Genomic DNA, 14,325 nt, shown 5'->3' with positions numbered 1-14,325 from the left:
TCGGTGCCACCGGCCTTGTTCGGCTCATATTCCAGTTGCTCGGTTGATCCTTCTGTTCTCATTTCAAAGCCACAAAAAGATATGCACAATTCCGGAATGTTCAAAGGCAAGAAAGCACCGCCTGCCCGTTGGCCATGACAGTTTTGGCAGTTGGGGAAAGGAATGCGCCTTAAGGCCTGTCCTCCTCTAGCTGATCTTCTGAAAACGTACCCTCGTACTGCTTAGCCCCTGATTTCTCCACCCAAATCTCCCTCTCTCTGTTCTCGCACCCCTTCTCATCTCTTTCTGTTTTTTATTTCTCCTGAACCCTGTGACCTAGACATCGACGAGTGCAGGATTTCCCCAGATCTCTGTGGAAGCGGGATCTGTGTCAACACACCAGGCAGCTTTGAGTGTGAGTGCTTCGAAGGCTACGAGAGCGGCTTCATGATGATGAAGAACTGCATGGGTAAGCGTGCTGGAGCGCCCCCAGGCTGGAGGCCGGCCGAGCCCTGGCTCCTGAGCTCGACCCCGGCTCGTCTCCGAGCTGCTAACGGCGTGCTTGGCAAGGAGTTGGTGCCGGGGAGCGGCTTTCCACATCAGACAGGAAGTCTGCTCCTAGATGGCTCTGGGAGAGCCCCAAGCCTCGGCGCCTTAATGGCGGTGAGATAGGAGACTGGGCTCTGTTTATTCGTAGATTCTAACATCAACCCAGATGAATGACTCAGGAAAGATTCATTTGAAATGTATGACATTGTGTGGTGACCCCAAAATTTATCTTCGGTCATGCAAATCCCATGTTGCTTTCCTCATTTGGTGTTGCCCAGCTTGTGGCCCACTAATTTTCAGTGACCACTTCATGCCATGTGGAGGCGATAAGTCTAAGGTTTTTCTCTCACTTTGATTAGAGATGTAAACAGCAATAAATGATATCTGGCGTTCAAAGTGATGTAAAGCAGATATCGTTTATTTTTACCTCATGGGAGTCTGTTTATTTCCTACAACTAATTCCTTGGTGACCCACTGTCTTCAAGAGGAGAACTTCAACCATTTATCCACTGGTGATAGAAAAGTGAGGCGAGCATTATCCCGCCTCCTGCCGAGCCTGTCCCCGCCATCTGAGCCCACTGTCCTCACATAATGATTCTCTCTCCCATGCTGTATGCGTGCACATTTTTTCCTCAGAGTTCTTTAATGGATCTCACATTTTTACCTTTCAGACATTGACGAATGTGAACGTAACCCTCTCCTTTGTAGGGGTGGCACCTGTGTGAACACTGAGGGCAGCTTTCAGTGTGACTGCCCACTGGGACACGAGCTGTCACCGTCACGTGAAGACTGTGTGGGTGAGTTTGTCACCTCAGCACATAAACCCACCCAGCTCAGCTAGTGAAGATTCTGAAGATCAGTGGTTGATTCTGTAATAAACTTGTTTTTTTGGTGTGTGAAATCTAGCAGATTAAAAATTAGAAATTCAGCCCTGGCCGGTTGGCTCAGTGGTAGAGCGTCGGCCTGGCGTGCAGGAGTCCCGGGTTCGATTCCCGGCCAGGGCACACAGGAGAAGCGCCCATCTGCTTCTCCACCCCTTCCCCTCTCCTTCCTCTCTGTCTATCTTCCCCTCCCGCAGCCGAGGCTCCATTGGAGCAAAGTTGGCCCAGGCACTGAGGATGGCTCTGTGGCCTCTGCCTCAGGCGCTAGAGTGGCTCTGGTTGCAACAGAGTGACGCCCTGGATGGGCAGAGCATCGCCCCCTGGTGGGCATGCTGGGTGGATCCCGGTCGGGTGCATGCGGGAGTCTGTCTGACTGCCTCCCCGTTTCCAGCTTCGGAAAAATACAAAAAAATACAAAAAAAAATTAGAAATTCAGAGTCCTCACCTTTGGATTCAGGCTGTCTTTAGAGAATGGTCCAGTGGCACACTCGGGTGAGCCAACATCATCCTGGTCAGCTTCTGTTCCTTACGAGCGCACGGGAGAGGAGTTCGTGCAGCCCTCTCCTCCAGGTGGGGGGGGGGGGGGAGGCTGCTTCTGTTGGAAGACCTGCTCCCTGATAGTTTACCTGTGCACATACCGGTGCAGTCCCTCAGCCGAGGCCATTTCTGTGCCCCGTGTCAGTCATCACAAGGACTGCTTGCACGCGTGTGAACGTGTGAGCTCTTTCTGCTCCCTCTAATGACAGAAATGCTAAGGTCTCTTCACTAGCCCTGACTGAGCTCAGTAGGGGTGGCAGGGACCCCATGAGAAGACCAGCAGTTGGTCTTGGAGCGTTCCTATATACTGCTTTTCATAAATACAGAAAGGCCTCTGGGCTTGCTGTGTTCAAGTGTACTGGCTTTAACACTTTGAGTTAGCCAGGAAACATTTTCTTCACTAAAATCTTTCTTAAAAGTATAAGCAAATAAGACATTTTAAAATAGAGCAGATCACAAACCTCCCTTTGAAAACAATTTAAGCACATCTCAGAATATTTATTTATAAATCCTATTTATAGCAAGATGCTAATATATTAGATGGCTCTTAAATCATAGACTAAACAGACGGTTTTTAAAGGTAAATTTAAAGGTTTTAAATATTTCTATTTCATTTTAATAATGGTACAAATAGCTTTTTCACACAGATAATTACAAAATGTTTATTCATGGTTGTCAGTGACTCAGAGATCTGTTTCTAAGGTCAGTTTATTTTGTTAATTTATTTTTATGGACCTTAGAGCTGGAAAGAAGTGCCCCTCAGAGGTACAGTGTACAATATAAGATACATATTTTTGCATATGTAACAAAATAAACAATGATTATAGATAGAATTTTGTATGTCACATAGTCTTACTAATTTTGAGAATTTAAGATGACTTTCTTGCTATATCTGGTTATATAGTCACTATTTTTACCTTATCTTGTGTCTGACAAGTAGGTTGTATGGAAAAAAGTATCATTACTATTTTCTTGTGACTTTATTGTTAGTATTAGTTTATTCCACGGATCTTTGCAGGAGTGTGTTATGGCACTGGCTCATCTTATAAGGGTTAGTTAATTTTAAAATAGGCAATATAATACATAGGTCTACCTCTCCAGGCACGCTAAACGCACACATGATGAAAACAGATAAATAAGTGAGGGCCGTGCAACCAGCCCCTCTGCCCTCAGGAACCAGCCGTCTCCCCTCAGGAAACACCAGCTCCTGACCAGCTGATAGGACCAGCTGAGTGTGCCAATGTAAATTCCTCTATTGAATGGTAGCAAGCTTCGTTTCTGGCATGTGCTAGGTGCGTGTGGTCTAACGTGGTAGTCACTAGCCACATGTGGCTGTTTAAATTTAATTAAAATTAAATAACATTAAAAGTTCAATTCCTTAGTCATACTCTCCACATTTCAAGGGCTCAGCGGGAGCCATATTTTGGACCGCACAGATATGCCACAGTTCCATCATTGTAGAAAGTTCTACTGGACAGCACTGTTGTGGATAGAAAGAAAAGAAAGAGAGATCCCAGAATTTTCTTTGGGTGCCTCAGGAGATCGTCTTACTTCCCCTTGAAGGACACAAAGCCCTTTGCAGACCACTGCTCCCGTGTTGCATGTTCTTGATCATTAAAGTGATGTTATTGTGTAAAACATTAATTCTGGGTATCTTTTTATAGATATTAATGAATGCTCCCTGAGTGACAATCTCTGTAGAAATGGAAAGTGTGTGAACATGATCGGAACTTACCAGTGCTCCTGCAATCCAGGCTACCAGGCCACGCCAGACCGGCAGGGCTGTACAGGTAAGCACAGGCCAGGTGGGTCTGGCACTTGTATTTCTCAAATCAGCCTAGGACTACTTCTGGTACTGACTATAGAATGCAGTTGATGGGAGTCCCTTATCCTAAAAATGAATCTAAGAGGAGGCTTTGCAGAGGAATCTCTGGTTTTATCATAGAAAACTCCCTAAACTCCATAGTTATTATATGTCTGAGCTCTTTAGTCATAGGTTATTGGAGCTAAGTGTGAAATGGAATGCTGTCTAATAGGAAGTAAAAAGAACTAAGAAAGGCTAGTGTCTGATGGCGAATCAACATGAATAGTGGAGAGAAAAATCCAAAGCTATTTAAACATGATCAGTTGCAAAAGAAGAAAAGCTCTTTATTCTTTTATTTTTTAAGGCAGTAGCCCTGTCAGGTAATGTGGCAGCATTTGCTGTTTTCCCAGATATTGACGAATGCATGATAATGAACGGTGGCTGCGACACCCAGTGCACCAATTCCGAAGGAAGCTACGAGTGCAGCTGCAGCGAAGGTTATGCCCTGATGCCTGATGGGAGGTCGTGCGCAGGTACAGAAAAGAAGATACACAGACTTTGTGCATCGAATTCATTTTATCTTACAAATCGGGCTCCAGATATTTTGAGTGGAACTGGATGGAAACAAAAATATCTGAGCTTAATAAAAGCCATCCTTCCTTTCATTTGATGTTAATTTTGTATCATCAGATATTGATGAATGTGAAAATAATCCTGATATCTGTGATGGTGGCCAATGTACCAACATTCCTGGAGAGTATCGCTGTCTGTGTTATGATGGCTTCATGGCTTCAATGGACATGAAAACATGCATTGGTGGGTACCGTAAAAACAGGATAAATATATTCATATACACATACACAGTATATGCACATTTGTGCACAAACACACACACACATAAACACAAAAAGAGGATTTTTCAGTTATTTAAAAAATTCTAACCATTATGTTACAAAATGTAAAAGGAAAAGAAAAAATTATTTGAAAAAAATCTTAAAGACAATATACTGTATCTACAATACTATGTCTTGCAAATAGAGTGTATTTAAATTTTTACTTGTATATTTTAGCATTGTGTGCTATTTAGTTTAAAAGACAGCTTTTGAACTGCTAAGAAGAACAAGTATTAACCAAGATACTAAAAATAAATTTTCTAGATGTGAATGAGTGTGACTTGAATTCAAACATCTGCATGTTTGGGGAATGCGAGAACACCAAGGGGTCCTTCATTTGCCACTGTCAGCTGGGTTATTCGGTGAAGAAGGGGACCACCGGCTGCACAGGTAGGTCTCAAGCTCATATCCTTTGTGTTTCGCCAGCCTTTGACATCATCTGTTTTCCAGCATCTTTAGGTTGTTGTCCACACCAGGCTGCGACTGGGAGAGTGATGAGTAACCGACACAGAGCAAGTGTGATGTGTGTGGCTCACCTTTGTGGCAGCACATGGCTCCAGTGACTCCCGACCGCGGAGTGGGCTGCAGGTCCAGATGTGGAGTGCAGAGTGGGCGTGGAGTCTGGGCCCCACGGTTCTGACGTGCCTCTGTTAGTTCCCGCAACAGCGTTCACGCTCTCAGGAGGACTGTGCCCGCACAGGAGAAAGCCATACCTGGGGAGGGAGCACCAAAGACCTGAATGGAGCCCGTTGCTGCTTGTATTTGAAGTTCTCCTAAACTAGCAGCAGTTTATCTAGATTCTGTTTAGACTCTTTCCTTCCTTTCTTCCCCAGTCTTTCCCTCTCTTCTTTCTTGTTTCATTTGCTTTTGTCCTCCCTTCTCCTTGTCCAAATTGCTTCTCTTTTTTCTCTCATTACTTTCTTTCTTTCTTTGCTCACCCCATTCACTGTATCTCTTATTCTCTTTCTCTATTAGGTAGTCTTAACCTTTTCTGTAAATGGCTGGGAGGAAGGCTAGGAAGTTCCATGTTCATTGCTTTGGACTAAGAGTTTCTCATTGCTCAATTTAAGGCCCTTGTATGGCATTTTGCTCAAGGCAGGTGGAGGATAGCTTACACAGCAGCCCTTAGCGAAGATGTACTCTGCATGTTAGCCTCTAGCAGTGTTGATATAAAGCCAGTAGTATAGTGTGTGTGTGTGTGTGTGTGTGTGTGTGTGTGTGAGAGAGAGAGAGAGAGAGAGAGAGAGAGAGGTGAGGGGGACAGAAAGAGAGAGTTCAGGATCTATGTGTAATCATTGAGCTGAATAGAATAAACTATTTCTAGCTTATAAAGTTCTAGAAAGCTTTGGGGAACTATATAGTATGTATGTGTGCATATATATATAAATGCATATATCTATATGTATATATGTTATATAGGCAAAGCTTTTTTTTTTTCAGATAACATTTCTAGTGAATATTTTTCCACATTGTCAAATAAATAGAAACATGCACACTAAAATGATAGTTTTCAAAAACTCGGTAAAATGTTATATTGATTCTAAAAATGACAAATGATCATGTAATTTTAAAAAGAGAATATACTATTACTTTTTTTAAAAAAAAAAGCTTATTTTAAAACTTTATGAAAAATGTTACAAATATTAATAGGAAAGAAAAAGCAGTCTTCTTTTGGAAATAAGATTTCTCTTGCCATCTATAACCTGATGCCTTCTACATGGAGTTCCATGTGGGCCCAGGAAGGAAGAAATAACCCAGGGGCGGTGAGGGGCTGACACACATGCCTGTCAGAGGACAAGAGCTGCTGCATCTCCCTCCCACCAGAAAAGGGCTGGCAGTTCCCTCTAGGGGAAGGGCTTGCTTGATTTGGACCATGAACTTTCAAATCTTGTTGGCTTCTACAGACATTAAAAATAAAAATGTTAATGTTTTCTTTGTACAGTTTTAAATATTTCCATATTTATTTTAAAATTGTACCTGCGAAGGAAATATACTGGGAAGTAGAATTAATTCACTTATACTTGATCTTCTTCATATTAACTGTGGTTTCCCAGATGTGGATGAGTGTGAAATTGGTGCCCACAACTGTGACATGCATGCCTCGTGCCTAAATGTCCCAGGAAGCTTCAAGTGTAGCTGCCGAGAAGGCTGGATTGGAAATGGCATCAAATGTATTGGTGAGTTTGCAAACATAAACTACCTTTGCTGAGACACAGAGATATTCGAGGCTCTTTACATCGTTGTTAACCCACATACTTGAATAGGAGCATTCTCTTTCTCATTTGTTCTCTTGAAAACCAAAGACTATCTTTAGTTGCAAGAAAGTTCTTGTCTAAGAGTTTCCTTTAACATTGGCATAAATGATCAAATTACAACAGTATACCTTGGCATCTGCTTTTTCGTGTGTTGTTCAGTAAAAATTATTTGGTATGCAGCCAGAAATCCAAACAGCTGTATAATGAAAATGACTAATATATTTTCCCAATCTTTTCGTCATCAGTGAGATTTAAAACTCAGTGAAATAAATGAAGGTAATGAAAAGTTTTTTTAGATAACCTAAGTCTGGAATAAGCAGCCAATACCAGCTTCTTCATAGAAAATAGAATTTTTTCCTCCAGAGAAATCTGTTTTGTTAGGTTGGAAGAGATCTGATTCAAAGGAAGGAGAATGGGAAGGCAGTTGCCATATTCCATGTTTTATAGTTCCCGAGCAAAAGTTGAGTGAGTCTTTATAGCTGGGAAGCAGAAGACCAGAGCTTACCCTGGGTGTCATGCACAGTTGACCTGTGTACTGTGCTCAGTGCTTTACATGCCTTAACAATCAAGCATTTTCCAAATGGTAAGATTTACCCAGGTCAATTTAAAGTAGAAAATTAAGCAAGCTAAACTGACCTCCCCATGATTGCCCATTAAAATCTTACAAGACTGCAATAAGCATTAAAGAATGTCCTTAAAATTTTTTACCAATAACGTATTAATTTGAATATGCTTTTTCATCCATTTAATTATTTTATATTTATCAAGCATTTATGAGCTGACTATAGAATTTAAATTGTCATGGTTTCCAAATAACTTGGCTAAGGAATGCTCTATGCTGGCTTCAAGTCCAGTCCACCAGCTACCACTTCTAGTCCAGCCATTTCCTTATCATTAATCTCACATCTTTTCAGCTGCATCCCCATTCCCATTTTTTTAGTCCCACTTGACTATGTTTTTCTCTCTTTCAGTCTCTCTTTTTTGTGTTTCTTGTCCATCTGTCATGCTGGCCAACTACTGGAGCTTTCCTCCAGTACCGGAGATACAGCTATCTCCAGGCCTCTCTGCTCCAAAATACCATCCGAATCCATCCAAATCCATCCAAATCCATCCGCTCCTTCCCATCTCCACTGCCCTGCTCTGGTCTCAGCCATTCTCGGTATCCTCTCTGATCTTCTTACTAATCCATTCCTCATATAGCAGCCAGTCAAATCATTTAAACCACGGACCTGATGTGTTCACAGTGATCATTTTAACCCATTGAATTTAGGATAAACTCTAGCTTCTTCCCATGCCCTTAGGCCCTACAGCACCTTTCCACTGTCTCTCCAGTTTCATCTTCATCACCCTCTTCCTCTCCATTGTGCTTTGTCACTTGGACATCCTTTAATTTGTCACACCAAGTTCTTTTCCTACTCAGTGTCTTTATACGTGCTGTTCCCTCTGTAAGGAATACCCTTCCCTACTTCTGTCAGCAAGCTTCTACTAAACATTACTTCCTTATCGGAGCTTTCCTTGTTCCTGTCTCCAATTTAGATGCCTTTTTTTATTATCTCATAGCACTTTGTAGTGTTTTTTCATGGTACATAAAACAATATTTAACTTAATTTTCTGTGTTTGACATCTGCCTTTTCCACTAGACAATAGACTTCATGAGGTCAAGAATCACATTCAGTTTCCTCATCTATAAAAGTAACTTAAAATTTTATGTTAATTTTCTGCTCTGAAATTCAGTAATATTTTAGAAATTGACCCATTTTCTTGATAATGAAACCAGTGTTAAAACTCACCCTGAGTAAAAGAAGGAAATATAGCCATTTCTTTCTTTTAGTCATTAAAGAGCTAGTTGATTAGATATCTCACAAAATGCCTAGATTTGTACTTTTGGCCCATATCTGTGGCATGAGCATTTTGGATTATGAGTCTGACATCTTAGAAAAGTAGAACTGTGACCTTAGAGATAAACTAAAACACATTCCATTTGGCCAGTTTAGATTTAAATGGAGACAAATGAAAACCTCTTTGAGTGTTTGAATGTTCTGTTTTTGTTTTTGAAATTCATTGCTGTGTTTTCTTGGCATGAAGATCTGGACGAGTGTTCAAACGGAACCCACCAGTGTAGCATCAACGCTCAGTGTGTCAACACCCCAGGCTCCTACCGATGTGCCTGCTCTGAAGGGTTCACTGGTGATGGCTTTACTTGCTCAGGTGGGTGAGAGTCCTGAGGTGTGCTCTGGCATGACTATCTGGAACATTCTATTTGAAGAAAACTTGTTAAAGGAAGCTGAAATCCCTATCTGTGTTTAAAAACTTACAGGTGGCTATAAATATTTTAGAAATATTTTCAGGTTTTTGTGTTTAATGTAAGAGAAACACATTCCATTTGGCCAGTTTAGATTTAAATGGAGACAAATGAAACCCTCTTTGAGTGTTTGAATGTTCTGTTTTTGTTTAACACAAAAACCTGAAAATATTTCTAAAATATTGGTGGAAGATTTAAAATAATGACATTTATTACTATTCTTGACTGCTAATGACTATCATTTTCTTTTGTTTTTTTAATAAGACATTGGCCAAAAATACAGGCTCTGTCTGAATCAGACCGCCTGAATTCAGATCTTGCCTGTGCTGCTACTGCCTATATAACCTTAAATAAATTACTTAACCTGTATGGCAGCAGTTCTCAACCTGTGGGTCGTGACCCCGGTGGGGTCGCCTAAAGCCATCGGAAAATACATAATGCATATCAGGTATTTACATTCTGAATCGTAACTGTAGCAAAATTACAGTTATGAAGTAGCCACCAAAATTATTTTTTGGTTTGGGGTCACCGCAACATGAGGAACTGTATTGCGGGGTCACGGCATTAGAAAGATTGAGAACCACTGCTGTATGGCCTTTACAATGGGCATAGTAATAATAATAATACCATTTATTTTGTTATTTTTTATTATTAAATGAATGATATGTGGGAAAACTATTCAGCTTCTTCAGATATGTTATATGACCTACCCAGTCACTGCTGTTTCATGTGTTTATCAAAATCTCAGATTATCACATGATTTTGAAAGGACTAAATGAAATAAAACATGCAGAGGGCTTAGGAAAACATACTGTATGAACTCAGTAAATGTTAAGTGCTACTTAGCTACTACTCATTTCATGTTCCTTAAGTATAAAACATCTACTCATTATATTCATTTTTAAGACTAGGTCATCTGGTCCTGGCCAGTTGGCTCAGTGGATAAAGCATCAGTCCAGCGTATGGACATCCTGGGTTCAATCCCTGGTCAGGGCACGCAGGAGAAGTGACTATGTGCTTCTCCCTCCTTCTCCCTCCCCCTTCTCTTTTTCTTTCTCTCTCGCAGCCAGTGGCTCGACTGGTTTGAGTGTCAGCCCTGGGCACTGAGGATAGCTCAATTAATTTGAGTATTGGCCTCAGACAGGGGTTGCTGGGTGAATCCTGGTCAGGACACATGCAAGAGTCTGTCCCATTATCTCCCTTCCTCTTCACTTAAAAAAAAAAACTAGATTATCTTTCTGGGTATAAAATATGATGCTTTGTCTGTAAAATACTTGTTTCTCAGTTGAATTCCAGCGCACACCTTAAACCCATAACTGAAAGACTCTAACATTTTTTCTGATTATCGACATCAAAAGCACAGACTCATCATTTTCAAATGCCTCTTTAAGGAAGCATGTCTATTCACTGTTAATGCATTATTACTTTTCAACCTTGGGTATTTCATCCTCTTTAGAATTTCTCTTCACCATGGCGTGATGGGAAGAAAGGGTATGGCTTTGGTGTCAGGTACAGCTGTGCCTAGAGCCCAGCTCAGTCACAGACCAACTTGCTGTGACTCCTGCCGCTCAGTTGCTGCTCTTGGCTTTGATCTTTCCTCTTCTAAACGTCACAGGCTTGGTGGACTGAATGAAAACGTGCATATCTAGCAACAAGCACGTCACCTGGAAAATACTGGCCCTCAATAAACATTCCGTCCTCCCCCCCTTTTCCATTAAACGGAATTAGGTTATCTAAACGGATTAGAATAATATCTATTTGCATAATTAAGATAGGAATATTTTAATAGGATGGTCATGACATGAAAAAAGCTTTTGTAATTCCCATAGAGTGTCCCTCATTTGCTTAAAAATACTTAAATTAGTGAAAGAACAAGTTACTTCTTCTAACAACGTAATGCTTTCAAATGAATTAATACCATTATAAGATTAGTGCTAATGTTCTTTGTCATGTCTAAATGACGTTGGTGCAATACTGATGCAACAAATTGGCATAAAAGAGAACTAAGACAAATGTAAGAGACACTGCATTCCTCCTGTTAATTATGTTGTAATTTAATACTAGAGTGTAGATTCAAAGCTCCACTATTACGTTGTATACCCTTATTTAGGTGACTATGGTTAATTGTTGCTTCATGCTAATGAGCACTCATTGAAGCCAGTGAAATTGACTTAGTTACAGAGAAAGGAAAAGATGTGTCATGAAATTTGAAACTTAATAGAGATGTAATTTGCTTCTCCCCCAGATGTTGATGAGTGTGCAGAAAACATAAATCTCTGTGAGAATGGACAGTGCCTCAACGTCCCGGGTGCATATCGCTGCGAGTGTGAGATGGGCTTCACTCCAGCCTCAGACAGCAGATCCTGCCAAGGTGGGTCACCAGGATTCCAACTCATTTCCAAGTTGGATCAACTACAGCAAATGAAACCACAAAAAGGGCTGGAACAGGCTCCACCTGGAAGCAGAATACACAGCACATGCTGCACATAAAAAAGTCATTCGTTTAAGCATGGATTATTTTGCCGAATGAATAATGAGGAAGGCAGCTTTCATCTCTTATGAAGTTTTCCTGGCCATGAGCCAATAGTTGGAAGTTTGGCTTATTTTTTTTTAACCATTTCTTTTTTTATCAGTAAATGAATGACATGTGGAAAAACTATTCAGCTTTTAAAATAGGATATACTACCTACCTATCCCAATCACTGCTATTTAATGTGTTTATCAAAATCTAAGTAGCCTATTTTTGGCATTTACCTCTTGTGTTAGTCTGCTGTCTGTGTGTCTGGGACTGGAAGTCCTCTTCAGGGACTCATCAAGGACTGCACCTTTTGCCTAAGAGTAATGTCTCCTTCCTCTCAGTTATGACATCATCCCTCTTTCCTAGAAATGGGACTTTGTGACTAGCATCATATCCTTCCAAGAAAAAGAATTTGGGTTTTCTTTTAAATTAGAGACTCGGATCACATTACATAGCGTTTGGGCCATCATTGTGTTCATAAGAAGTACATCAGAATATAAATAAAGAAAGGAAAAGCATTGAAAACAAATCATATAAACCATAAGACTTTAACAAAATTGATAATTCATAGAAAGCCTTTAAAAAGTAACTCAGGCTAACTGTTAGGCAAAGACAATAAAATCAAATCAGATTACAGGGGCTCTCCCTACACTAGTGTCTAATCCAGTGGTTCTCAAACTTTTTGAAGTTGGGGCACATTAAAAATCTTACAAATAATTGTAGGCACACTACATATAAATTTCTGAGAAATATTTTATAATAATTAATTCAAATATTAAAGAAAAAATATAAAGTCCAAGTGCGCTTTTATAGTAATTAAACAAAATAAATACAACAAAATTAAATTAATTCTGACATTAAAAAACATTTTATCAAAATAACCTGGAGATGTTTTCTCTGAACCTATGTACCATAATTGATTAATGTCATCCCATTAAAATTAATAAAAAATTAAATAAATAAAATAAATAAAAATTTTTAGGTCACATTTTTTGAGTTATGCTTTTTAGAATTCGTAAAAAAGGAATTAAAAATAAAAAAAACGATAAAAAAGTTATCTTTATATATATTTACGTATATATTTATACACATATTTATATATATATATACACACACACACACACATACATTCTTAGTAAGATTTAGTAAATTCGGCAGGTCCTGGCACAAATGTGTTTTTTCATTCTTGTGTTTATGAGAAACATGAACCTGATGTGTCCTAGTGATTTCTTCAATGTTTGGGCATATATTTGAAAGGCAGACTCTCATTTCCTTGTCAATACATAGAAGAATTCCTCTCTTTTTACTCTTGTGTTGAGGGTAGAAAATCCTAATTCACATAAATAGGATGTTGAAAATTGTAGTAAAATGTTCAAAGCTTTTTTAGATATTGCCACTTATTCTTCTTTTATAGAAATCCAAAAGGCTTCAAGAGACAATTCCTTATGTTTAATCATCAATCCAAAATGCCCACCATACATATCATCTTAACTTGACACCAAACAAAGGATAGAAGAAACTTGCCTCCAGTCTTTCTGGGGAACATGGGGGGTAGTGTAAACAATCCAGCAACACAGCTTAACAGCCTTTTGCAACCTAATCAGGCAAGTGAAGTGTGGGGTTGGGCAGACTGTCTGCTTACAGCCAATTCCCCACACCTCTGTCCCCCCAAAAATCTAAACTCCAAAAACCCTGTTGGTTTTTTGGTCCCCAACAGGCACATATTTCTCTGGAATACCATAGGGTGCACCTGGAAATCTTCTAGGGTGCACCAGTGCACCCTGGCACACACTTTGAGAACCACTGGTCTAATCAAATGAACAGAAATATTATATCCCAGCACACATACACACACTTCACTAGCAGCAACCGAACAAGACCGAATTATATATCCAGGTTGGCTCAGAGTAGAACCTAACTGACCCACTAACAAGTGGCACTTGAAGAAAAAGTATGCCTTATAGATCATGGAATTTTCCATACGTATTCATAAGTTTGAGAGAATCAAATAAGCAGGTGAAGAGTAAGCCTTGGGAAAAATGCTTTTAGAAACTGGAAGCATTTATTCTTCTGTACTGGCCTGCTAGGTTGGGCAGAATCTAATCCGCGTTACACAAGGCAGGTGTAGAACGAGCTTCATTTATTTCCCAGTTCTGGTTTCTCCTAAGCGCTGAAGCCAGTTAGTAGAAAATGTGAGTCAGTACAGTTATGGAATTACATGATTTATTACCCATGTCAGCTTGACAAGAGTTAGTAGGAAAAGGAATAAGTAAGCAGTAGGCAGACACTTCTGCCAACATAAAATTTCAAAGTTAATTCCTCATACATAGTACAGAATTTCCTCTTTGTAATTTTGTCTTTATGGCATAAAGACACTAGACCTTCCAAAACTTTTCCCAGACCGCCTCCAAGTTGATATTAAGTAGTTCCTATTTAATGTACTTCATCACATGTTTTCTCATAATATGTCATTACCACCAATGGCCAGGGTAACTGGGAGTGGCACACATGTAATTCACCTTCAGTTAAACCCTTTGCTTCATTTAGCTAAATGCCAACTTTGAGATCCCAAAAGTGTACTTTCATGGTTGTGCCTTGTTTCTCCTT

General features: G+C 40.0%; 1 protein-coding gene across 1 annotated transcript in view; it reads left to right on the top strand.

Annotated features, from left to right (window-relative positions):
• The window catches only part of FBN2 (fibrillin 2), a 286,570-nt gene that overhangs the window by 207,864 nt on the left and 64,381 nt on the right, over nt 1–14,325 (top strand). Inside the window, exons 26-34 of the mRNA XM_066276820.1 lie at nt 320–448; nt 1,200–1,325; nt 3,611–3,736; nt 4,161–4,283; nt 4,441–4,566; nt 4,908–5,033; nt 6,698–6,820; nt 8,984–9,106; nt 11,446–11,571. Coding sequence (XP_066132917.1) covers nt 320–448; nt 1,200–1,325; nt 3,611–3,736; nt 4,161–4,283; nt 4,441–4,566; nt 4,908–5,033; nt 6,698–6,820; nt 8,984–9,106; nt 11,446–11,571 — 1,128 coding nt within the window. The remainder of the gene's footprint in view (nt 1–319; nt 449–1,199; nt 1,326–3,610; nt 3,737–4,160; nt 4,284–4,440; nt 4,567–4,907; nt 5,034–6,697; nt 6,821–8,983; nt 9,107–11,445; nt 11,572–14,325) is intronic.

The sequence above is a fragment of the Saccopteryx bilineata genome, chromosome 4, assembly GCF_036850765.1.
Source record: "Saccopteryx bilineata isolate mSacBil1 chromosome 4, mSacBil1_pri_phased_curated, whole genome shotgun sequence".
NCBI lineage: Eukaryota > Metazoa > Chordata > Mammalia > Chiroptera > Emballonuridae > Saccopteryx > Saccopteryx bilineata.
The sequence above is the reverse complement of the archived record's forward strand: the minus strand, read 5'-3'. Positions and strand labels throughout refer to the sequence as shown.